At 39.5% G+C, this 26,907-nt stretch overlaps 1 protein-coding gene across 3 annotated transcripts in view; it reads right to left on the bottom strand.

Annotated features, from left to right (window-relative positions):
• The window catches only part of GRM5 (glutamate metabotropic receptor 5), a 264,345-nt gene that overhangs the window by 27,675 nt on the left and 209,763 nt on the right, over positions 1–26,907 (bottom strand). For all 3 annotated transcript variants that reach the window (XM_071556024.1, XM_071556030.1, XM_071556041.1), the window contains 4 exons: positions 25,227–25,473; positions 18,847–19,015; positions 16,228–16,354; positions 828–1,767 (listed from right to left, as the gene is read on the bottom strand). In XM_071556024.1, coding sequence (XP_071412125.1) covers positions 828–1,767; positions 16,228–16,354; positions 18,847–19,015; positions 25,227–25,473 — 1,483 coding nt within the window. The remainder of the gene's footprint in view (positions 1–827; positions 1,768–16,227; positions 16,355–18,846; positions 19,016–25,226; positions 25,474–26,907) is intronic.

Here is a 26,907-nt window from a genome sequence, read left to right as displayed (position 1 = left end):
ACTACAGAGCTCTCCTTTCTCTTTAGTGTTCACTTACAGTAATTTTTACACACTGAATATACAAGTTATCTTCATGATCACTGAATTCAAATAATGCCTTAGGAAGAAACAAAGAAATGTCTCACAAGGGAGCATCTGTTCAATGACAGGAAGGGTAGACAGAGCCTGTGAGCAGCTGAATTTGTTAGACTTAGAAGGATATATACAGGAAAAGGTATCAAGAAAGTTAAGGAAGAGAAGATAGGTGAAGACAAAAAGAAAGAAATCAGGAAGAGATAATACAAGAAAGGAAAATCAAGGGAATAGGAGATAAAAGGTATAACAGAAGAGTCATATGAAACAAAACCTCAGATGCCTGAGAGTGCCTGCTCACAATGACACTCATGTTTGTTGCTCCACCTTTATTATGTATCACTAGCAGCAACCCTGTTGTTTTACTGCTGTGACTAGAGGCAAAATACAGACACTATGAAGTTCATTTAAGGAAAGAGATTGTAAATGAGTGCTTTCAGGACAAGGCAATGAGTTATATTTCTTGCTCTCTTGTTTTTTTCCTCCTAAGATCTTGTTTCTCTCCCTGATTAGTGTGCAGTTGTCACAGCTGGTACTGACACCTTCGTAACTGTTTGCCCATTGCTTTGTCCCCTATTTTTGCACAGCAGTTTTGACTAAATCAAACCCAAAAGTTACAATGTGGGAGAGACGACTCACTTCTCTCCCAGTGCAGAGACAAAGGAAATTAATATATTTCCCTTTGTCTTTCCAGTATTAGTAACTCTCAGTATATCATAACTGTCTCCCCACACCCCCACATTAGAAAGCTTTACCTAAGGGTTTCACCAGATGATCCCCTTCTTTTCCACAGGTTCACCAGGCTGCTGGAGCGGCTTGCAGCTGAAGATGATTTTCCATCCCCTACATGCATGCGGACTACTGTTGATGTGGTGAATGCACTGCGCACGTTTCTTTCTGGTTTAGCGAGGATGATGTAGACCTTGGGCACAAACATACAGCCGAGGGCCACTGTGGCACTCAGACTCACTGAGAAGCACATGGTGATTATCTTGTAGTTGCTTCCAAAATATATTGGCACAAAAGCCAGCCAAATGATGCAGGTGGTATACATTGTGAAGGCAATGTATTTTGCTTCATTGAAGTTAGCTGGGACATTTCTTGTCTTAAATGCATAAAAGGTGCAGCTCAAAATTAATAATCCGTTATATCCAAGGGGAGTTACAACGCCCAGGTTGGTGGTGTTACAAATCAGGTAGACCTCTCTGATGCTTGGGTAATCATGCATTATATCTGGTGGTTCCATTATAAAGAGGGCAACAATTATGCCTAATTGTATACATATCAAGATAAATGCAATAACCAGTTGGGCGCAGGCACTCATGAACCTGGGTTTCTTTGTACAAATTTTCTTCTTGCTTCCAGCCAGGATTCTTGCAATGCGGTTGGTTTTAGTTACTAGAGCAGAATAACTCATAGCTGGTGAGAGGCCAATGCCAATTCGTTGAAGGTAACAGTAAATCTGTTGAGGTTTTGCAATGAGACAGAAAGTGCACAAGTAACCCAAGCAGATGCCGGCTAGAATGATGTAGCAAAGTTCTCGGCTGGATGATTTGACCACTGGAGTATCACGGTACATTATGAATATCACTGTAACAAACAAGGTGGCCAGCAGACCCAGACATGCAAAAACAACTGCTGCAATCGGTTCAGGATCACCCCATCTGAGATACTGCACTGGAATGAGGTCGCAACCTACAGAAAAAGAAAAAGAAGGTAAACTGAAGTATGTAGGAGTGAGATTCTTAAATGATAGTTAGAGATTTTCCTGATATTTCTCTTTTATTTTGTTTCAGGAAGCTGCCATTATAATGAGCGTAGGCTCAGATTATGTTATTATAATGGCATAATAAGTAAATTTCAGTGACACTTTATCTCAGAAATACATTTTATCTGGAATATAACATGATGACCAAGCTGATTGACATGTCACTTCTCACAGTGGAATTTACCTTTTAAATTCTATGAAATATAGTAATTTATGAACAGATTTCAGTATCGAGTTGCTTGTCCTCAATACAAAGTACTTCACAGTAGTCTTCATGCTATATGCACTTAAAGGACCAGATGTCAATCCTAATAATTATATTGTACACTATGAAGGATAATGGTATTTGTTTGATTATTGTGGAGAAGAATCTTGCAGATTCTAACTGTCAAAAGTAAAAGAGTGTTTCTTTCTCAAATATGCTACCTTTTTCTCTCAAAAATTTTCCAGAACAAGAGTTGCAACTAATAGGCAATTTAGGATGGCACACTCCTCTCACTCCTTTATCTGTCATTCATCCTTTTGACATTTTTGAGATATTAAAACTTCATATAAATCAGGAAATCAAATTGAATATAAAGAATTAGAGAAAAAGATGAATTAGCAATGCATCTAAGGACACATTTTTCAGGTTTTTGTATAAGCTTTATTAAGTCATTCTATGCACCCAGGTCATAGGAAATCAGAAAAGCTTTTCATTCTACAGTGTGCAGATCAATAGACAGGAGTAAAAGCTGGCAGAAAACTTGCTGCTGGCATCTCTTATCCATCCCTCCTTTCTTTTTGCACTGTAGAGCCTGGATAGGTGTGGTATCTCTGCTTTCTGCCCAGTCCATGTTGTCTTCCAGGATTCCTGAGCAGTTAGGTTTCCCTGGTTGAATTCATAGTGTGATCAATGCTACCCACGTATTCTATGTAGTGCTGGTTGCCTGCCTGACATGTAGAAGAGATGTTTCCTTTGAACATTCACTGTAGTCTGGGCAATCACAGTGCCAAAAGTAGACACATTTCTGTACCAGCAACTTTTGGAACAGCTCAAAGCCCCTCATTTGCTGATAGCATCACTTTTTCAGTCAGGGTGTAATGGACTTCTGACCCTCTACAACCCTGGCTCCAAAACCCTTGTGGTCAACCTTAGCTTTTACAAGGTTAGTCCATGACAAAAGGTAGGGCTGTATTTCCAACCCTGGGGCAGACAATTCCAAGTGCATTGAACACCTGTCCACAGTAAAGCAAACTGTGGCCTGTAATCTGCTGTCAGAGGAGCTGAAAAAACTACATTGTCAATGTCACCTGTAGCACACCACTTGGCTCCCTCTGACTTCATATTGGAGCTCTAATATGTCTGGTACAGCAGCATTCAGTGGAGATGTTGCTTTGCTCAGCCTGTGATAGTCTACTGTTCACCTCCACCCTCTATCAGACTTGTGCACGGGCCATAGAGGTCTGTTAAAAGGTGACTGAGTCTTTCTAATTACTCCTTGGCACCCCAGATGATGAATCAGCTCATGGATTGGAGCCAGGGAGTCTTGGTTTGTGTGATATTGCTGCCAGTGCACTGTCCCAGTGGCAATTGTCACCTGCTGTTCTTCAACTCACAACAGTCCCACAGTGAAGTGATCTTCTGGGAGGCAAGGCAGGGTAATAGCTGCTTGACCTCTGTGTTCACAGTGGCTACTTCAAAAACCCATTGGTACCCATTTGTGTCCTAGAAGTACCCTCTCCTGTGGCAGTCTATGCCAAGGATACAAGATGTTCCTGGGCAAACACAATGGGGTGCTTTTCCCACTTGTCCCCTCCCACTAATCTCACCTCAGTTTCCAACACAGTTTGTGACATGCCCCTGACACGCCAGCAATCCAGCTTGGTTCTGTGGCCTATGGTACTAGAGTATACCACACCAGTGCCTACCAAGGCCTTACACTTCTGATATGTCAGGATATCGAATCCACGCAGTCCTATATGCTTAGTAATCTCTTGCTTCCTCCTGGCTGAAGATGGGGACCCTCTATTCCTGTTTATGGTCAGAGTATTCACTCTCTGAACCTCACAGTGCAAGTGCAGTAGTCATGTCACCAGGATCAAGGGAGGTGATTTCAGTTCTTCTTCATCTGGGAGATTGCTGACTGTCTTCTTGTGTCTTTACAGCAACTAAACTGACAGTCTTTGTGGGTGACCCCTTCTCCACGGGTGTGTTCCCTGTCAGTTTATGTACAGAGGCTTCCAGCTTAAAAGTGGGTTTACCATTCCACTTCCTCATGTCCTCCCCTTAGTCATGCAGGAGGAATGAGAGTGGACCATGTGACATGCACCTGGAGGTCTCTTTCTCTCTGACCAGTGCAGGCAGGGACTGACTTCTTGGGGTGCCCCTGACATCTAAGGTGCTGACCTGTAGGGTAGAGGAGGTACAGCGATTTTATTCAAACTTTTGGAGCCAAAATGACAACTATCTCCACAGCTGGTGCATCCATATCCAGGCAAAACTTTGCTGCTAAGTTTTTAAAATATGATGCTGAGGAATCTTGACTCACCTTCCTCCACATGGTCCATGTGTGCAGGAGGTCCTCTGGTTCTTTGGAGACCTCACCTTTGTCTAGATTATGGTAGATGACTTCTATAATTGCTAATTCTATCAGGTACTGGATTCCTTCATCTGTGCTAGTCCACTTTCCTAGGGAGTTCACAGGGTCTTGTTTGAATGGATATTTTGTACTCACACTTGAGGGGAGTCATCTCCAGAGATGAAAAATTTCTGTCTCTTTTCCAGTTCCTCTTTCAATTCCCTGTTTTCTAGCAAGGTTTCTCAGCTATGGGGTTTCTCTACCTTCCAGTCAGTCCCATTATCCCAGTATCAGATCAGCCAGGCAGCAATTCACTCTCCCGGCTGGCAGCTGTAATTTTTCACATATCTTGAATTTTGATGAGGTCAGAGACAAGGTAGCTTCCAATTCCTGTGTGAATTCTCTCATTCCTTCCACCAATTTCTTTGTCAAATGACTGGCTTGCTTATCAAACCTTTCTTTTTCTTTCTCCTCCTTTACTAATCAGTGATATGGACCCATCATTCTCCTTGTCTGTTTCACTATGGGGAAAATTACTGTAGCTACTGTTGTTTGGGTTCCTGCCTCAACTACAGCCTCCTGACATTACTGAACTGTGACTCAATAGGCACAGACCAAGCCCCAGTACAGTGCTAGAAGCTGAAAGTGTTCATGGGAATTAGGCTAGACACCCTTCTGTCAGATGGAGTGCCAGTTTGCCATGGATGCTTGTCCATTAAGGTGTAAAATCTCAAGCTATGGGAGACAATTACTACCCTAGAAATGTACCCTAATGTTACCACACTCCCTGCCCCCAGCAGCTCTGTCAGGGCACATTTCAGTTATCACTTCATCCAAAGTTTGTCTTCTCTTACACCAGAAAGACACCAGATTTCACAAACACCACAATATGCTAACAGTGTAAGTAGTATTAAACAGCTCACATAAGGGTGAGTAAGGACCTCAGAAACCTGAATCCTTATCATCCAGATAGGAAGTAGGAGATGTATTCCCTTTTCCTTTCACAGGATAGCTCCCTCCCCAGCTCAGCAAGGCCATCAATGTCAAGGTAAAGCACATAGTCATTGTTGTATTAACATGTTCCTAAGCTCAGTGCAATAAAGAGATAAGCAGTGCAGCCAATAAACTCTATAACAGCTCTCCAGTGCCTGAAGGGAGACTACAAGAGAGCTGGAGAGGAACTTTTTTCAAGGGCTTGTAGTGATAGGACAAAGGGCAATGGCATTAAATGGAAAAAGTGAAAATTTAGCTTGGGTATTAGGAAGAAATTATTTATTGTAATGATAGGGAAGCACTGGAGCAGATTGCCCAGAGAAGCTGTGGATGCCCTATCCCAAGAATTGTTTAAGACCAGGTTAGATGAGGCTTTGAGCAACCTGGTCTAGTGGAAGGTGTTGCTGCCCATGGCAGGGGGGTTGGAACTAGATGATTTTACAGGTTCCTTCTAATCCAAACCATTCCATGATTCTATGATTCTGTGACCTGCACAGGTGCTTACCACTTAATAACTACCATAGCTGTAGCATACTTAACATAAACTACCATTATCTCAAGCTCCATGTTGGGCACCAAAAAGAACTGTGGTGGTTTGACCTTGCCTGAATGCCAGGTGCCCACCAAGCTGCTCTATCACTCCTCTCCTCAGTGGGACAGGCTTAGGGGAGTAAATAGAATTGAAAAACTCCTGGGTCAAAATAAAGGTAGTTTAGTAAAGCAGAAGCAATAGCCACGTGTGGAAGTAAAGGAAAACAAAAGATTTCTTCTCTACTTCCCATCAGCAAGTGATGTCCAGGCACTTCTGGGGAAGCAGGGCTTCAATAAATGTAGCAGTTGCTCCAGAAGAAAAATGTCATGAAAAAAAAAGTGCATGTACACCCCTCTTTCTCTTAGGTTTTGTTGCTGAGCAGACATCTTATGGTATGGAATATCCCTTTGTTCAGTTTGCGTCAGCTGTCCTGGCTATGCCCCCTCGCAAGATTTTGCCCATACTCAGCATACTGGTGAGGGAGGAATGTTGGGGAGACAGCCTTGATAACAGTAGTGTCAACACTATCAACACTGGTGTCTTATACTTGATAAGACTGGTGCATTATCAACACCTCTCTAGCTACCAATGCAAAGCATAGCACTATGAGGGCTGCTATGGGGAAAATGAACTCCATCTCAGCTGACCCAACAATAATAAAGGGGAGGACTTTGATATTCTGAAGTGCAATTTCTTGACAACAGTGGACATGCTGGCACTGCCACTCAGGGAGGACAGATGGGAGGAGATGGAATGGAGAAAATGCAGCTAAAAGCTTTCATTTCCCCTATATTTGTACTGAGTTTGACCAGACTTGATTGCAAAACCTAAATTATTTCAACATTTGGTATTTTTTTTAATCATATTGCTGTCTTCTGGTTAGGTCAGACAGAAGAGTATGATTTTAATGGAGTGGCTCATTAGAAGATACTTCAACCCATGAGGATGCAGTGCCAGGTGCTTTCATCTGTGTTTTCAACAGTGAGGGGTAGTTAGGAATGTCTGATGGGCATGTGGATGCCAAGAAATCCCAATTAATTAGGTAACCTGGGACCTCAATGATGATGAACAGGAGTAAATGTAGATATCAGGACTATACTTTGGAAATTTCTACATGCCAGGTCTATTGCTGGCCTTTTCCTTTAAGTGGAGCTTAAAGTTTTTCCAAATCTGCCACTGACATTCTTAGTAGTAAAAAATTATTTACTGAAATGGTATGGGTGGATATTAGATTTAGTACATTTCTTTTCCAGGTATTTCTGCATTCTGCATCTCAACAGAAATAATATTATCAAAGATATAGTATTACAATAAGATGGCAATAGTGCAAGGTGGATACTACTGAATTCTTGAAGAGAACAAAAATATCAGAAGGATTAGGGTCAACAATCCTCTGGCTTTAGTGCAGTTGATATAAATTTGCAGTCACTCTAGCATAACAGAATTGTGGTCTTGGTCACTAAATGCAGAATAATTTGTCATCCATATTTAAACTGCTTTGGTGTACAAAGGTTTTTGTTGCAATAATAAAATTTTTACCAGGTCTTAATTTAAGTAAGGCATTAGACTTTTATGAAACATTCTCATAGCATTAGTTGATGATTCCTTTTTAACTCTTGCTCATTTTAAGTATTTACTCAATTGTTGCACAGGAGACAATGTATTACTTTCTGACTTTTTCAAGATTAATGTAGCACAGGATTCACATTATTAAAATCAACATTTTATACAAGTGAGAGTGATGAAACAATGGTGAAAATCAGAAAGCATTCTCTGTTGTGTGCAGATATCCCCAAGTTACTTCATCCCCAATAAATTTTATGAGTAAATGGCCTGGAAATATTTTTCTTATTTTACCAAAATTTAATTTTTTGGGAAAAGAAATCGCTACCAGATTCTATCACTACAATATATTCTTAGACAGGAAATTTGAAGAGAAGAGCTCTTTATCTGGCCGCTGGCCTTTGCACACAGACAATGATATAAGAGCTAGATTTTGCTTCACTTCTAACATTGTAGTAGAGGTGAATCATAACCAAATGTTTCTCATTAGTTTCAGACTATTTCATGCCTTCCTTGCTTTATTGCTCTTATTTACATTCTCTTAATAAAATACCTGAGAAAAAAAGTTGAAAACTTGTACCATTTTTCCCATCACTGGGTATACTTTACAAGGAGAATGCTAAACTTTGCAATGATTTATTTCTCCATTAAGATTTAAAGACTGGATAATCTTCATAAAGCAATGATTGGTGAAGTTTTTATATAATAGTTTTGCAGATAATGATTTCTGACAATGGCACTTTGCAGAAAAGTACAACTAAATCAAATAAAAGATGGGAAGACAGCACCATGAGTGTTCAGTTTAGGTTTACAGCCAGGACTGTACCAAGACAAAACCTGAAAAACAGTACCACAAAAAGAACCCATTTGTCTCCCTGGCCATTTGGACAAAATCATTCCCCACAGCCTGCCTCTTACACTTTATCAACATCTCTAAGCACCTGGAAAGTTTTCTCTTCTAGGCTGGCTCAGAAACAGGTGGAACAAAGCCATCAGTCTTGTCTTGTCATCTCTGCAGTGTGCTGAGACAATCTTTGGCTTGTGAAAAAGTTCAATTTGGAGCATGTGTCAAGTTGTTCTGTGCTCAAAGGTGCACTGCTTTTGGGACTTGACTCCCAGTAAAGTTGACATAAACCTGCCTTTATGCTTTTCTGACCAGAAACATCAACAGTATCAAGCAAGACACTGGATACACATCTGAATAGCAAGAGAAGCATATAGAAAAAAATCTAGGAAGAGATTTTCTTGAAGAAGTGTCAAAAATCACCAAAAAAAAAAAATGCAGGTAAAGATGTTTAAGGATCTTCTCAGAAAATAAGTATTTTGTGATATTTTGGAAAAACATTTAGCTACTTCAAGGATGAACTAAATTGTGCCATAAACAAGATCAGGAAATGCTCTTTAAAGCTTGACCACTGCCATAGCTCTCTTAGTACAATGTCCTCTTTTTATAGAAGCAAATTTGTCACTTATTTCTTATCTCTCATATTTCATTAAAATTAGGTATTATATGCCATATTTTCTGAGGATTGAGGGTTTGATCTTAGCATTATTTTAATTTGTTATTATAGCCTTGACACCTACAAAACCTTACCATGCGTTCAGTATCCATAAAAATGTATTAGTTCAGCACTGAAAAATCATGGTAGGTGGTATAAAATATGTAATTAAACTAGATTCAAAGGTAACATGACAAGCTAGAGATTGTGCATAGGATTCACTCCGGAGAGTGAAGGGAATTCCATAAATTCTCTTAAATTAACAGCATGAGCTAAAGCTCACTGAGTCTGCACATGGAAACTAAACCTGTTTCCTAAATACTTTTCAGTGGGGTTTGGCACACTGGTCAGAGAGTTCGACCTGTTAAAAAAAGACTGAGTTGTCTCAGTAACTTTTTAGATATCTTTCAAGGACAGCAGAAGTTCAAACAGGAAGGCTGAAACTCATACAACAATCTAGATACATTTTAGTAATTAGTCTTCACATAGGATTTGGCACTCATTATTCAAAGTGTATTTTTATTATGCAGTTTGATATTTTATATTAATGCATCTGAATGTTTCTGTCCTTATAATCCCAAAAGATAGAAGAAGGGATATCTGGATTAGTTATTTAGGTTTTCACGCATATGGAAAGCTGAGATGCAAAAATATCAGTCACAATAAAAATCTACATGAAGATGACAGGGTACGTTTTACAATTTAATTTTTATTATTATTATTTTTTTAAAGAAAGGATTACACTCTCTAAAGTCCTGGGGCATATACCAGGCTCCTGACCTCCACATGGAATCTGGACCAGATGAAGGGAGGGAGGACATCTTTAACATGTCAGTATTAAGTTCAGGTGCTGTGGTAGGTTCCCATAGCCACCAGTTCTTTGCCCTGTTCTGATGGAACCTTTTGCAGCTGCTACAATAGCAGGGCATGCAAAGGTGACCATACGCTGGCTTAGCTGCCACAGTTCCCAGGCTGCCACAGTGACTGAAGCTATTAGCAAAGGAGGATTTGCACAGGCAATGCATGCAGCTGATGATAGTGCATGTGTGTACTCTGCTACCTCTGCAGGGTAGGATTAGGGATCAGTCACATCTTAAACCAGGAAAGTTGGGGCATCTGTAGCTCAAGGTAAGTCCCTACTAACTGAAAAATACAGATTTAGCAATGCATTGCAGCATAAGGCAAGGCCATGAATCTTGGTGTGGTGCATTAAAGTTACTTTGTGACCATATGGGGAACAATTCCTTAATTACACAAGTGTGCAGAATGACGGGAACAACTGATAAATTACAGCAATCAGGTCCATCCTTATGTCAGCTCTACTGTTTTGATTTAAGTTTCACTAAAAAGTGCTGGCTCTGTCTGCTGTAAATGTTTTGTTCTGAATACATCATGTTCCGCAAACTTTCCATAATGGAAGGCACAATTACAAGTGAATCCTTCTGGCTTTGTTGGCAAGTCCTTGTTCATGCAGCCCAGGAGCCTCCAAGAGCTGTTTGTTGAGCTCAGTATTATTGAATGAGGTCACTTGAGCCCAAAGTGCTGTGTGGCTCACGCTGGACTGAAAGCTTAAGTTCACACTTTACCTGGAACAAGCAATTGAGGGAAGAAAAGTCCACAAACCCAGTAATAGAGGAGGGGAGAAAATGACAGACAAAAATCTTGGTCATAGTATCACCACCTGACCCCTTGACTCATCCACATGTGCTTTCTCCAAGAGGCTGATGTGAGAGTGACTTATGGCAATGGCTACATTTCATTTGGAATAAGAAATAAAAAGGAAAGAGACATACATGTTACAGAAAACAGGGTGAAAAACGGACATTATGTCTGCTGATGTGCATTTATAGCACTAAACCCAACCAGATAAAAACTGTGTCCTTTTCCTACCCTAAGTCTGAATTACAGCCCTACCATTTACGATCAAAAGCAGGATTCTAGTAATGCTTCAGCAGCAAAATCAATGTCAGCACAGACTAAATTGATTTCTGTCCCTTGTCAGACAATTGGTGAACTTACCAATGGCTGCAACATTACTGCAAGCAGGAATACAAGAAAGCAGCTTGATGGCAACAAGCAGCTGCCCCTTGAAAATACTTTGGGCAAGAGATATTTTACTTGTGCAAGGGGCAGAATTGAGTCTTATGAGACAACCAAGGTTCAGACTCCCATGGTTTGTGCCACAGCCTGAATTAGCATCCTGCAGGAAGAGCTGACCAAGGTCTTGTTGGAATCCAATGCAATCGCCCCTGCCCTTAGGTCCATGGATGTGGGCTTTCCTACACACTGCTGGATGCCAAGACACCAGTGGCCCTCAGCACTGTCTGTTCTCTGTGGCTCTTGTTAACTGTAAAGCAATGCCCTCAGGATGAGGGATGCAGTCATTCTCACTTCTCAGTAAGGAATTCAGATCAGTACAGGCCAAACAGGATAGAGCATCTGTGTTTTCAGAGCTCTTTGAAATGGCTGTTGTGTCACTTAGAGCTGGGATGTACTTTTTTCAGTCCTTTCCATCCAAGGGTTGTTTGAATAATCCAGCTCTTATCTGTCACTTTCAGATGGTCAGACAATATCATGGCACTGCAATCCTGGGTTTACTGTACCTTATGTGGTGAAAGTGTTTTTGTAACTATAGTAAAAATATATATTTCTGATATATTCCCTTACCTTTGAATAGCAAAGAAAATACTTCAAGAGCTGTAAAATAGTTAAGCTCCTGCTTTCATGGGAATCCAGTTAAGAAAATCAAATAGCCAACATATTTAGAATATACAGAAATTGAGAAAAATGTCAATATAGCCTGAAGATTATACAAGTGTCACTGGAATTAATATAATCTACTTTCCTTGCAGTACTCGAGGTCACTAGACAAAACGTTGTTTCTGATACTGTTGTATGGTGTTCCTGAATGTCAAGATAGAACATATAATTCCTTTTCTCCCACCTCAGAAATCTCCTTGTGCACTAGTGATAACTAGACCAAGATGTTCCTACACACAAAAAAAAGCTATGAGATGCTGAACAAAATTTATTCGGTCTCTCTAAAGCACCATTTTTGAATGCAGAAGGCCATGTCCTCAAAGTCAATTTGGTTTTTGGCAAACCAAAAAGCCATTCTCATCAAGTTACTGAAAAATAATTTAATTTAGCTTTGGTCATCGGCATTAAGAAAATCCCTTCATTTGTATCTAAACTTGTGTGACATCTATTTCTTTTCCATCTGCCATGAATATAATTCAGAGAACGGCTTTGAGGAATAGTGCAATGACTGGTATGTACTTCTGGGCTTAAATCACTGAGTTCCTCCTGCTGTAACTGAGTATGTGGCTCAGCCATGCTGGTCATACTAATGTGTGAATTGATGATGTAATGTAGGGATGTTACTAACACAACACACAGGGAAGTAGGGGAGATAAGAGTAAGTTGGAAAGCATGTTTAGATACTAAATGAGGAGGAAGAAAATTAGTTATGTGTGGAGATAGTACAGATAAATATGAAGAAAAGGATGTGAATGACTATTTTTTTATCCAAGGATGAGTCTGATCCCAGGGGAATTTTGTATGCATAAACAATGAACCTGAAATTTGTAAGGAAATAAAATATGGGCAGCGAAACATTCCCTTTCTTGTCTCAGCTTCCCTTTTAAATGGAGATGTTTTCTGGTAACTATTAATCAAGAGAAACTCTTGTTTCCACTCATCTTTTCCATTATCTTTGGACTCCCTGTACCTTTCTGTACTTCAGAACGTCAATGTCATAGAATGATAGAATCATAGAATCAGCCGAGTTGGAAAGGAAATCTGAGATTATCAGATCCAGCCCCTGATCCACTACCAGCAGTTACTAGACCATGGCACTAAGTGGCACATCCAGTCTCATCTTAAAAGTCTCCAGGGGCAGAAAGTCCACCACTTCCCAGGAAGCCCATTCCAGTGCCTGAATACCCATTCTGCAAAGAATTTCTTCCTAATATCTAACCTAAACCACCCCTGGCAGAGCTTAAGACCATGCCTTCTTGTCTGGCTCATAGTTGCCTGAGAGGAGAGACCAATCCCCACGTGGCTACACCCTCCTTTCAGGTAGTTGTAGAGAGTGATGAGGTCTCCCCTAAGCCTCCTCTTCTCCAGGTTAAATAACCCCAGTTCCTTCAGTCTCTCCTCATAGAACTTGTGTTCAAGTCCTATACCAGCCTCGTTGCTCTTCTCTGCTCTGAGAATAACTTTGATTTTCTACACATATTACATCCCTTCTGTTTTCTCCCTTGCTGCATCTGAATTCTGATATTCCATAGGTGTCTGAAAAAGGGCGTTAATCTCTCTTCCTTTCTTTCAGTAACATCCCTGCCATTACACATTTTATATATTGAAGTTTGTGACACAAAACTTGTGCTGATCATTGAACATAAGAACAATGGAGCAATATTTGGTTATGTGAGCCAAGAAAAGGATTCTAAGTTTTATCCAAGATCAGATCTTGGATACAAACCAGTGTGGTGCAGCTCCATGTTGAAAGCTCTCTCTGGCTTGTGGCTGATAACATTTACAGGACTGTCATCTGAAGGTGATCATGCAAGGAAGACTTATTCCAATTAAGTTTTTATATGTGTAGCCTTGTGGAGCTGACATAAGAAATAGCTTTATCAAGCAGCAGAGAGACTTAGTATGCTGCACTATCAGTTGTAGGGACATTTCAAGGAGATTGGTGTATAATTTATTAAACTGAAAGGAAATTTCCTTGCCAGAATCCAAAATATATCTGGCTGTCCTTACTTTTAACTCACATTTTTTACTAAATCCTATATTGTAAACAAAGTTGAAAGGCAGTTTTTTTACAAGCTGCAAAACTTGGTACTATAAATATAAACATTAAAAATACAGCTCACTATATTGTGTGGATAAACTGGGAATAGATTTTTAAAAATCTCCTTGTGATATAAAGTTACATAAGACAAGATCCAGCCATCGTGTGAATATAGATTAAGTGGGGACTATGCTGCTGTGAAGCTATGTGAGGGTTCGTCTGGTACTAGGAGGGCATATTGTATCAGCAGTGCTCATGGAGGCCAAAGAGGGAGGGGTTCAGTTTCCAAATAGGGTCTTCCAAATTTATGCCTGGCTGAGGAACAAGGGTTAGATCTCCTGAGGCACATCTCTTGGCACTATGTCAAGGGTTCTTTTGTGTGCAGATTGACTTGGACCTTATAAAGGCATAAAATGCATGTCTAAAGCTAGATGAATGGTTTGCAAAATGTAATATTGCAAACAAATGCAAAATGTTTGCTCATGTAATACAAAAGCAGTTGGCTTGACTAAAAATACAACTGCTTTCCTTAAAAACAATGAGTGATGGGTGGAAAATCATTGGCTTATTCTACAAGATGCCAGCCCATTTCACTCTTCCATCCTGTGTGCCAAAGTGAGACTTTCAGAGGATGAATCCTTCCTCAAGATCAGACTGATGTCTTTCTTGAATCATGGAGATTTGTATGCCCCGGGGAGTCAGCTCAAAGAACAGAGCCCCAGGGCCAACCTGGTGGCCTGGTACTCTAAGTTATCTCACATAGGCTTTACTGCCTAATTACTCAAACTTCACCAGGTCACTGGGCAGTTCTCACCACCCAGAAGTGGGTTCTCTTTTGGCACTTGGAGCAAATTCCCTCCTAACTGACTTGTAGCATCTCCTTTTCTAGATGATCTATGTTGGGTAAAACCTCTGGTGCTCACCAAAATAAAGATGTGAGCTGGGATTTGCAATATCTCAGACAAGATCCCTGGAGGTTGAAATGTTGACCAGTTGCACTAGTTGACCTTCTTGAACTGACCAACCTTGTGTGGTGGCCTGGCCCTGCAATGTGGGCTTTGAAAGTTTCTGGATGGCCCATCTGGGTAGTGAGACTGAGACTATACCACACCTCAATACTCTGCTTTTGGGGACACATGCAGTCAGGTCTCTTTTTCTCCCCTTCTCCATTCTCCTGTCTTGAGAAAGCTTTCTCTGTGATGAGAAGGCTTTTGTGCCTGATTTCTGGGTGCCTGGGTAGGCAGGACTGGGGGAGCAGGGCTGTGGGAGCATAGATGGGGGAGTACTTGCAAATCCATTTTACTGCTGTGTCAGTTTCCTCAGTAAAATTTTTTTTCTCAGGGAAAGTGTCATGTTTGACATTTTCTGAAAAATATCCCATCAATTTCATGGTTAAATTATACTTTTGCAATAATTGTGTAACCTAATTCATTTGTCAAAGTAATGCAGGATTCCTTACCAGGAAAGGATTAACTTTAGATATAAAAATGTGTCTATAGGCCAAACCTTGCCTTACACTCTTCCACTTATATAAATTCACGAACCAAGCTGTGTTTTCCTTTGTCTTCTCTCTCACCTCAAAATTGTGCCCCTAATCCATAGAAACTATATGCAAATCAACTCTATCAGTTCTTCTGGAAAAACCTCTCTTCTCTCCTTGTCTGGCACAATGAGAACCTGATCCCTGAACAATGTTTAGAAGTGACTTGTGCTTTGAGCATTTGAATACGTGAATTCTGCTTATTAGTCATAAAGAAGAGAGGCTGTGGGATACAAGGATTGGACCAATTTATCTCTAAGGAAGCCAAACTGGCATTCTGCAAGAGCATAGAGGTCTATGCCATGGCAGACTCAGATGAACAAAGGACTAATGCAAACCAGAGTCTCTTTGGAGCACTCCTGCTTTTAGCAGTGGTAGCTACTGCAATTAATTCATAACTTTTTCAGATTAAAAAAAGGAGGTATTATGCAAGTCTTCTGTACCAGCCATGGAGGAAAATAAAACTCTGAAATTGATCTCCCTTAATAATTTCTCTGACAAGCATTTAATGTCTGTACCTATTTGGGGAAGAATAAGATCTGTATTACCAGCTACAGGTTAGGACAGGGCTGAATACAAAACAAGGATTATTGCTAATTGTTGTTGTTGTTGTTATTGTTATTGTTGTTGTTGTTGTTATTATTATTATTATTGATACTATTATTATTTCTAGATCAAGCAATTCAGGTCGATAGAAAGGAGATGAATTATGTGAACAATTCCTGGGTCAGGATGAGGAGAGGAGGCAAATATTAGCTTCAGTTCAAATATCAGCTTTATCCCTAGGTGCAATCTGACCAAAACAATTCTCATACTCACTTGTATCTGTCATTTGTTTCTTCAGCTCAGCAGAGGAGCATTTTCATTGACAGCATAAGCACAGCTACAACTCATTTACCTGTGAGGTCCTCATTGGGCCAGGAGCCAAGCTGGCAGGCTTTGCATGTATATTCATCAGATACATATTCATTCTCTTTACAAGGAGTGCAGGTCCAACAGCAACTCACTTCTCCTTTACGGATCACCTGAGACAAAAAATGACATTTGGTGTAGCAACATAAACATATATTCACGCTAACACATTATTTATTTATTTATTTATTTATTTATTTATTTATTTATTTATTTATTTATTTATTTAGATAGAAGAGTTTTTAAATTTCATTTTAAAGTGGGTACTTTTTCCTGATATGTTTTCATATGGAAAATTTGACAAATGTTCACAGTTCTTGCCTCTTACCAAAAGGAAAAAAACACCAATCCAGAGAAGTGTAAGTAGAGGTACAGAAGGACAATCAGATGGAGTTTTTTTTAACTCTTAGAATTATATAGCTGGCAATGTACTTAACATAAGCCATTGCCTGATACTCAAGGCACATAATTCACTCCAGTGAATAGTGGTCCATATAGAGAATTATGCCAACAGCATTATGTCCATAAAGGTTTATTACCCAAAGAATTTTGGGGACTTGTTTTTCATCAAATTGTGACTGATTTGTTAGAACTTATTTTTTCCAGACATCAAACTGAACATGCCTTTTCCAGAATGATTTAATTACTGCATTTCTAATTACTATTTAAGAGTGAAAATGTTATCTTTATCCATTCTAACATCTGACCTGATTTCTCATTTCATCATTTACTGTCAAACATTATTGCATACTTATGATTGAAATGCAGACTTTTCAAGCCCCCTATTTATCATCTCTGAGCGCTGAAAACATCTGTGCTTCTTGTCAATGTATTTCTTTTGAAATAAAATATTTCCAGTTTCTCTGCTCTTCCTGAACAATTTATAAACAAATACTCTCAATTATAGCACAAGAAGTAGGTTGACTTTTGTATCTCTTGCAATGATGAATTTAGAAAGTGTTTTCAAACCCAAATACTTGGAATTTTACAAATCCATCAGGAAACTGGTACACTGAGAGTTTCTTACCCACCCCTATCAGAGAAGGATTATGTATCCTTCTCTAGGAGTAGAGATAATTATTCTCCAATATTCAGAATCAGGTAGGATTTGGGGTTTTTCCTTATGTTAAATTGGTGAGTCAGCAAATTATTCATATATTTAGTTTTCATTTCTTGAACAGTTCTTTGTTGTATTACTTAACTGTAAACAAATATTTTCTGTCCTTTTCAAAATAAATAATTATCTTCAAAACAAAACTTATTTTCCTTTCCATGCAAATATTAGTTGTTTGTCCACATCTATCCTCCCCCTATGGTACCTTGTGGCTGGAGCAGACTAAGAATAGACCTCTGTTTAGTAACTATGGAAGTAATTCACCCACCTACCTTTATGTGTCTGCAGAAGGTATGTTATTATCTGAACCAACTGTCCTATTTGGGTGTCTTTTACCATCGATGAAGAAAAAGAAGTTTCTACACCAAGCTTGGTCTTAACTGTTTTCAAAGCCTACATGAGAATGAGATGACTCCTCACGTGGAATAACATAGTATTTCTATTGATTATAAAGAAAATTCAGAAAGTTGATATAACTCCATATGCCTACAATGAATATAATTGGCCTGATGAAACTCACTTGCTGATTGATGAAGACCAGTTAGTGAATAAAACATGGTGACTGTGTCCTGAAACTCTGTAAAGCTCAGACTGAAGAGGTTTTGCTCTGTATTGCAGAGCATGATCAGCCTCCCACCAGCCCCTCTCTAGAGCTGATTCCCAGTTTTCAGTAACGCCGTTCTAACACACAAGAAAAGTGATTCAGCTTCCAGTGAGATTTGTTAGAAATTACAGCAGCTCTTTTTATGGCTGTCCATGCCCATCCCCTTCATTCCGCAGGCTTTTATATAAATGACTGCAAGGTAAGCTAAGGACTTGTGGTATTTTAACTGTTCTGCAGTAAGTGTCATGGGATGCTGAAGGATAATAGTCTATAATTAATATATGACAGATTCATCTACCCTCCTGACTCACTGCAGCATGGAAAGGGAGGAAGAAAAAATCAAAAACCTGGGAAACAAAGAAGCAGTAAAACAGGAATGATTAGAACCAATTTTTACCTACATTTCCTGAAGTTGGAAATAGTGGTAGTTGTTGATGTTCTCCGATGATACCACTGATTTAAGGTCTGAGTAATAGTGTTCCAGTTTAGGTGACTATGTCTAGCACTGATATAGTAGCAATTATTAGTTATAATTTACTTGCAATTGTACTGACGAGTCCTAGTCAGGGACTTGCACTCCATTGAATCAGATGCTGTAAACATATGCAGCAAAAAGCTCCCAAAGAATACCTACTTGAAAGCATTTGGAATATAAGTAAACAGACAAACAAACAAACAACTCAGCAGTTCATAGATAGAGGAGTACAAGAAAATGGCAAATTATTAAAACAGTGATATGATTGCAATAGGAGTAAGAACTAAATACATGTCTGTAAATTTTAATTAAGGTGTGGGATACTGTCTAGATGTAAGAGTCAAGAAAAACTTGCTTTCAAATTTCAAGGCTATTAATGCTACAAGATGAAGCAAATTAAGCAAATATTTACCTTTATCTGGCCTTTTTCACAGGGTTCACTGCACACAGATCTGATGATATTACTTTTCTCTGACCAGATCTCATCGTCATCCATTTTCAGCTCACCATTATCCCAGCTGCCAACATTGATATAATCAAAGTAATCCTTCCCCATTTGCTTAAAATTCATTATTTCATATCTTTGGAAACACAAAAGAGAGACACAACAAAATGTTTCAAATTAAAGGAACACCATACTGCCAAAAGTCAAGCCAGTTGAAATAAAGAAGAAAAAATTTAGAGCATTATGCTTGCCCGTTGGTATCTCACAGTAATTTCTGTGGTATCATAATCTTCCTTTCCCCTTGTATTTTAACTTGGGGGTTTTGGAGTGTTATATTTGTTTGGGTTTTGTTTGGTTTGGTTTTGGTGTTTTTGGATTGGGGTTTTTGTTTGGTTGTTTTGTTTTGGTTTTATTTTTGTTTTTCTATCACTATGAAAGTTTCCCTGAACTGTCTGGGGTTAAGTGACTGTTTCTGAGAATGATTATTCATTTAAGGAAAAAAAATGTAATGGGTCAAACAGAATTCATTCTATGCAACTTTCAATGCTGAAGACAATTGCATGAAGAACCCCAATTCCCTCTATAGCTGATTCTGAGTAATCAAAACCTACAATGGCAATTACTAATGCTATGTGCTCCTCACTGTCTGCAGGTGCTTATTCCCCTCCTGAAGACAAAGTCCCAAAGTAAGGTAGAAGCAACCCAGGTCTGTGGTGTCAGAGGAAACTTGTGTTGTAAGACTGCAAGATGCAATTTGGTGTGGCATCCAGAGACAAATCAGTCATCACTCTTCAGGCACAAAGTCTGTACAGGAACCAGGAATCTTTCCTTTTTTATGGTTTTTCCTTTTTCTTCTCCAACACTGCAGTAGCAAATGGTGGTCTCTCCCATCACACAATCATTTTTATATAATTCCTCAGTGATCAGAACATATTTAATCCCTTGTACAGTATGGTGTTAAAGGGAAAGAATATTCATGAGGCAGTCCTAGGCTGCTTTTGGGTCAAAGACAGAGCTGATCAGAGTTTTCAGTTTCGTGTTCCTTTTCCTCTTACTTTCTCTTCAGCACCCACAGAGTCTTGCAGAAAGTCTGTGGAACAGCGTAGGACTCACTGGACTCCTTCTGCTGAACACCAGCCCACCTTTCTGCCTTACAGGCCTGTTCTTTTAGCACTTTCTAGTAGAGTATGCTTGGTAAATTGGGCAACTCCTGAAGCAATGATGTCATGCTTTTCTTTGGCTCCTTTTCAGTGGATTATGCATTAATCCGTCTAAGCAATATGAAATTCACTGATGGAAAACAAGCAAACAATATAGAAGATTAACAAAATCATGGGTTTAGAGAAGCTGTCTGGTTCATAAACAAGGAGATATCTTTTTCCTGTCAACAGGCAACAAATTAGTCCCAAAGGTAAAGCATATAGACAGCGTTGGATTAAGAGTGGTATTGTTAGATTGCAATTTGTGAAGTCCAATGTAAATATAAGTAAAAGAACCAGCTCATTAAATCAAACAATCTCCTAAGTAATAAACTGTAGTGGTTTTGGTTGGGGTAGAATTAATATTCTTCAATGTAGCTGGTATGGAGCTGTGTTTTGGATTTGTGCTGAAACCAGTTTCCAATACAGAGATGTTTCTGTTATTGCTGAGCCAAGGCCTTTTCATACTGTCACATTGGTAAGAGGGGCTGAGAATGCATGGGGAGTTGAGAGGAGACACAACTGGGACAGCTGACCCCAACTGACCCAAGGAGTATACCATACCATATGACATCGTGCTCAATATCTAAATAGGGGGAAGAAAGAGAAAGGAGGGGATGTTTGGAGTTTTGACATTTGTCTTCCCAAATCACTAGTACACATAAAGGAGCCTTGCAGTCCTGGAGATGGCTGAACACTTGTCTGCCCTAGGGAAGAAATGAAAGAATTTCTTTCTTTGCTTTGCTTACGTGCACGGCTTTTGCTGTTCTTATTAAACCAGCTTTATCTCAACCCACAAGATTTCTAGCTTTGGCTCTTTCAGTTCTCTCCCTGATCCCAGGGGAAGAGGACTGAGCAAGAACCTGCATGGTATTTGGTTGCTACCTGGGGTTAAATCATGACAGATACCCAAGTATCTCTCTGAAGTTTTGAGGAAACACTTTTGACACTGACAAGCAGTCACCATACTCTATCTAACATCAGTATTTTTCCCATGCTGACATAAAAAATGTACAGTAAAACTATTCTATAATATTCTTTGTTGATGGATCTCAGGATGCTTTGGATCAAAAAAAATTCTTAAGTGTTACAGTAGGGAAAGTATGGTATGTCAGGAATTCAGTGCCAAAATCCCACACAGTTCAGGATCAGGACTGCAAGCAACCTCTGAAAGAAAGTGAAAGTGGATTCTGGCTGAAAGGACAATGGGCATATAATATACTTCTTGAGTCTTTTCAAAAGAAGAAGAAATGAGCAATGACATAGGCAGAATGAAAAAATTATGATACTTCTGGATTTTGAAATATTTCACTTTCTATCCTGTGCAAAGCAGGAAATGTCCACAGCTTTGAGAAGTTGGAGATGTGAATGCCAGACTGATGCAAATTAATTGAATCCAGATAACAAAAGAACAAATCCAAAGAAACAGACTTTTGTGCATGGTTATAAACCAAGGTTTTTTCTGAGGTTCACAGGCATAGTAACAGTCTGTTCAAGAATTAAACAGACTAACCAAAAAGTTAGCCCAGAACCCACTGTGGAGTCATTACTCAGCATTGTCAGGACATTGCAACACTCCTATGAGTATAGCTTTGTTAAAGCTCTCAATTCAGAGTTTCGTGGACAGACAAATGAGTGTGCTGCCAGTGCTTAACAGGTCACAGAACCTGAACCAATGATCCCTCCAATTCTAGTTTAATACATCCCAAGTGGAATACTGGAAAGGAATCTCACAAATTAAATATACTTTTGTCTCAATAACTCATGTCTCTCTTCTCTATGGAGAGCAGCATTGATGGATGGATAGAAATAGCCAGATTCACTAAGTCCATTGTTATAGTGGAGGTTGATGAGTCACTGGTTCCCTGGAGTTTCCTTGAGATAACATAGGGACAATTTGTCACTTTAGGATAGGGGAGACCAGATGGTGCAATAGCACATTTCCAGCAGTGTCCTAATCAGAGTACAAAATACTTGTTTCAAGGCAGAAGTGCCATGAAGTTGCTGAGAATCCATATTCTACTGGTAGCACAGTCAAAATACCAGCATCTTTTTTTCTTGCCTTTTCTTGCCTTCTCAATTTCTTCTTTAGAGGTTTGATGGTATTTACAGATAGTTGTTATCTTCCTGAGAAATCATGGCTGTTCCTTCCATACTAACTTGGTTTTTTCCCATGTCTTCTGTCTCATGTAAAACAAGCCCTAGAGTAGACTGTCTGCTTAAAACTCAACATACACATAGAGGACTTTGGAATAGGGACAGGCATCTTGTAGGTTTAATCAATTGTTGTATAATGTCAAAGCCCTTTTGCTATACATCAAAATCCTGAGCTATCTAGGTCAGAAAGCCTTTTTATGTTCTGATTTCCTGCATAACACCACCACCACAGTACAGCTGTGAGGATTTAAATTCCTGCTTTATGAAGTAGAGATGCAGTTATCAATGCAAGTGAACAGGGCAGATGAGTTGTTCCAGTACGACTGCACCATACACAGTTCATTAGTTTGAGTAGACACAAATATCACACAAATCCAGGGAAGCTGGTCTTTCCTGAGGTGTACAGTGTGTCCCCATGCTCTTCAATTAGCCACTTATGTCCTAGTACTGAGCATTTGCATAATATATTTCCTTCATCATCTTTCTTAGAATTGTATTTTAAAATATCCAAGATATTCAACCAAATTCCTTGCAACAAATGGTGTTAAATCATTATTGTTAGGAATGCCAACATGAGGAAAAGGTAAAGCAAAAGACCTCTTTGCATATTTAAATATTGTCATTGATGTTTTCATGTCACATATAATTTATTTGTGAGAGGTCATATATCACTTAGTCATGGCTGTCTCCAGTTTTTCTGCAAGAAGAAAGTAAAACAGATAGGAATAAAGTAGGCTGCAGTCCACTGTATCTGACATAATTAAAACCAAAGAGGAATCCTTTCAGAAAAGTCTGGGACAAGTAATTTAAAAAGAATTGTGTCAGAAAAATTCAGATTAATACATTTCTTCAAAATTCAGCTATTAGTAAAAATAGAAATATTTAGCAGAAGACAGCCTTGCTCATGCTGAAATAGCTCTGAAAATAAATTTCCATCTGATATTTCCCTAGATTTCTGCCAGTTTGTGCCTGAGTTCTTCTAGCAGCTCACAGTGCCCTTCCTTACATTCTGAGTCTGAAGAGTTTGAAAATTTATGTCTCCAGAGTCCAGATAACAGAATTTGTGTCTCCAGATAACAAACTGCTTTGTAAGTAGTTGTCCTGCTTGCTTCTGGGAGAATTCTGACTTTGCAGGTTTTCAAATAGGATGAGGAAAAAAAATCAGTTCTGAAATTGCAAAAATTTTTGAAAATATAAAAATATTCTGATCAATGAATTTACCTTTTCCTGCCCATCTCTACTAGGAATGGAATGCTGTCCTTTCCATTCACATTAGAAGGATAAGAAAAAAATTAAGTGAGTGTAGAGGATAGAAAATTTTCCCTCTAGTCATCTGCTTATATGGTGCCATTGCAAAGATATTTAAAAACTTCCCAATAATGTAGACAGACAAGGGCAAGTGCTGGATTCTGGACCTGGGATGGGGCAACTCTGACTGTTTGTACAGACTGGGGAAGGAGATGCTGGAGAGCAGTGCCACGGAAAGAGACCCGGGAGTAGTGGTCCATGGCAAGTTGAATATGAGTCAGCAGTGCCCTGGCAGCCAAGAGGGCCAACTGTGTCCTGGGGGCATCAGGCAAAGCATCACCAGCCAGTCAAGAGAGGGGATTGTCCCACTCTGCTCTCCACTGGGGAAGCCTCACCTTGAATGTTATGTGCAGTTTTGGGCACCACAAGGTAAGAAAATTTTCAGCTCTTGGAGAGTGTCCAAAGGAGGGCAACAAAGATGGTGAAGGACCCTGAGGGGAAGTCAAATGAGAAGCAGCTGAAGTCACCTGGTCTTTTCAGTCTGAAGAAGAGGAGAATGAGGGGAGACCTCATTGCAGTTACAACTTTCTTGTGAGAGGAAGAGGAGTGACAGACACTGATCTCTGTGGTGTCCAGTGACAGAACCCAAAGGAATGGCCTGAAGTTGTGTCAGGGGAGGTTTAGGTTGGATATCAGTGAAAAGTTCTTCACCCAGGGGGTGGTTGGGCACTGGAACAGTCTCCCCAGCGAAGTGGTCACAGCACCAAGCCTGACAGAGTTCAAGAAGCATTTGGATGATACTCTTGGGCACACGGTGTGACTCTTGGGGCTGGTCCTGTGCAGAGCTAAGTGTTGGATTCGATGATCCTTGTGAGTCCCTTCCAACTCAGTATATTCTATAATTCTGTGATTCTGTGAAACAACTGGAACAAAAGCAGTTAACATGACAGGAATCTACCCATTGAAATATAGGGAATAAATTCACTTTGAAGACTATCACACTTGATGTTCATCTTCTGAGAATTCAGTAGGCTGAAACCCAGAAAAATCCCCAACCTCATCACTCTTTATAATTCTGAATACCTGCCATAGAAAAACTTGTCATATATTATATAGATATATGTATCCCTATATATGCATGTTACCAGCAAAATAAGCTTTGTTTAAATTCAATTTGGCTTAGAGCAGTGGAGTATGAATGAATATCTTAGTGTGTTATGCCAGTGGAAAGGCTTTATTTGCAAGATATAGAAACAGATGTTACATAATTCCAATTAAAAAAATCCCAGACAAATCAATATGATATTTCTGATATTTTTTGTCTTTCTTAATAAAAGAAGTATGTCTGCTATGATTGCTTATCTCTCAATCAAACATGCACATTTAAACACCCAAATAGAGAGAAAAATTTGCAGTGATGGTCATCATGGTCTATAAACACAAAGTTACAGGTCTGATAATTTGTTTTGAGTAATAGTACCTTTATTAAATGGTACACATGAAAATGGGAATTCATGCAGGAAGCTTTTATGCCTGAAAGTCCATGTTTTTTACTTTAAACACCATAAAAATAGCACATTAAAAAAACCCAACAAGCTATGTTGGAAAAATAGGCACAAAGAGAAAGTAAAGAAATGTGAAACTCAAAGTATGAGATCTTAGATCTGATGCCAAATCTGCATGTATCTAATACATGCAGTTATTATCTCTGGTATTAAAGAGTTTGACAAATGTCAACATTACCTTCCTGGCGAGTCACCATTCTCATCAAACAAGATCATGTCCCCAGAGACCCCAGTAAAGTTAGTCTTCATGAGGGATTCCAGGAGTTTCCGACCATCTATGGGCTTCATGGCATCACAGAGGCCCACGTAGCCTGGGCACAGCGACAACTGCATGTTGTGGAGCCCATATGCCATCGAGTAAATGGCATTGATTACAAAGCCCATCTTGGAGTCCTGAACATGCTGTGTCCTCAGAGTCATCTGGCCTGCCAGGGAACAAGTAGGGGGTTAGTGTATAGAGCTGGAATACAGTCAGCTCTTCAGACATCTGTTGATGGGTTGATTATTAATAGCAGAAAAACTACTTTAAAGTGTCTTCAACAGCCCATGACAGATGCTTTGCTAGTACACACAATGACTATGTTAAAATAAAAAAAAAGAAATGAAGAGATTCCCCTTAAATATGTTATTTTGCAGCTGATGCCTTTTTCTGTGCAGCTTGTCACCTTACTTACCTCACATATGTTGTTTTTCTACTGCTGCTCTTTCATTTGTCTTTTTAAATCATTGGTGATTGACATTATAATATAGTGTTTTGGAGAATCCAGAAACTTCTCCCCACCTGTAGAAATCCATCCAAAACCTCAGAAATATTAGTTTTGTTGTAAATGCTAATGTGAAGTCTAGAGACCTTATAGAAAAGGTCTACAACTTGTAGGAAAACAGTGAACTTTGTTGCCCAGAGTAATTTTGGATTCCCCATCCCTGGCAGCATTCAAGGCCAGGTTGGATGGTGCTTTGATCAACCGGTCTAGTGGAAGGTGTCACTGCCCATGCCATGGAGGGTTGGAACTAGACAATTTTAGAGGTCCCTTCCAACCCAAACCATTCCAGGATTCTGTGAAAGCACTTTTGTTTCAGCTACATGGAAACAATCCTGTGCAAATAGGCTGACCTAGGCAAGAGTCCTTTACTGTACCGAAAGTTCTGCTCTAAAGATTCTCCTATTTCACATCTCTTGCTCTCTCTCTTTATGAAGTGAGGATGATGATACAATACAGGTCTGTAAAGAGTTTGATGCTGCAGGTTAGAAAATGAGTCTGTTTAGTCAGGTTTCATGAATCTCAGTTTGTTTGCCTTTCAAAACACAATGTTTGCATTTCCATTCTCTATTTATGCTGCTGTGAAATGCATAATAAAAACTCATTTATCAGAATCCTGGAAGACTTTATTTTTTATAATCCAGTATTATTAACAACACAGATTTTCTCTGCTGGCAGCACCAGACCAGCTAAGGAACAGCTGAAGGTTTTCTGCCTCATATGTCATCAGTGTGGCTGCCAGCTGCACTCTGGCCACCAGATCTTTAATACTGGCAAAGTGAGAAGAGCCAGACTTAAAACAACTGCATCAATGGTGCTAGGAATTTATCGGACACCTAGAAAGATTTAGATTTGGAGGGATGACAAAGAGCTCTACTAGAACTTTGTTCTTTTATCACCCAAGCAGCAACCCCTAAGACCTAGGGATTCCCTGCGTATGCAGCCTGGAGAAAAGGGAATGCAAATAACCTGCACATTCTATGAGAGTCTGCCTCCCAGAGAGTCACTGGTGAGTGGCAGGGATGTCACTTACACCTGCCCATCTAAGCTGCAGAGGTAGCACAATCTGAGGACTATTTTATGGCATGAGAAGACTGA

Source organism: Pithys albifrons, chromosome 1 (assembly GCF_047495875.1).
Source record: "Pithys albifrons albifrons isolate INPA30051 chromosome 1, PitAlb_v1, whole genome shotgun sequence".
Classification (NCBI taxonomy): domain Eukaryota; kingdom Metazoa; phylum Chordata; class Aves; order Passeriformes; family Thamnophilidae; genus Pithys; species Pithys albifrons.
This window is presented reverse-complemented; position numbering and strand designations above follow the sequence as displayed.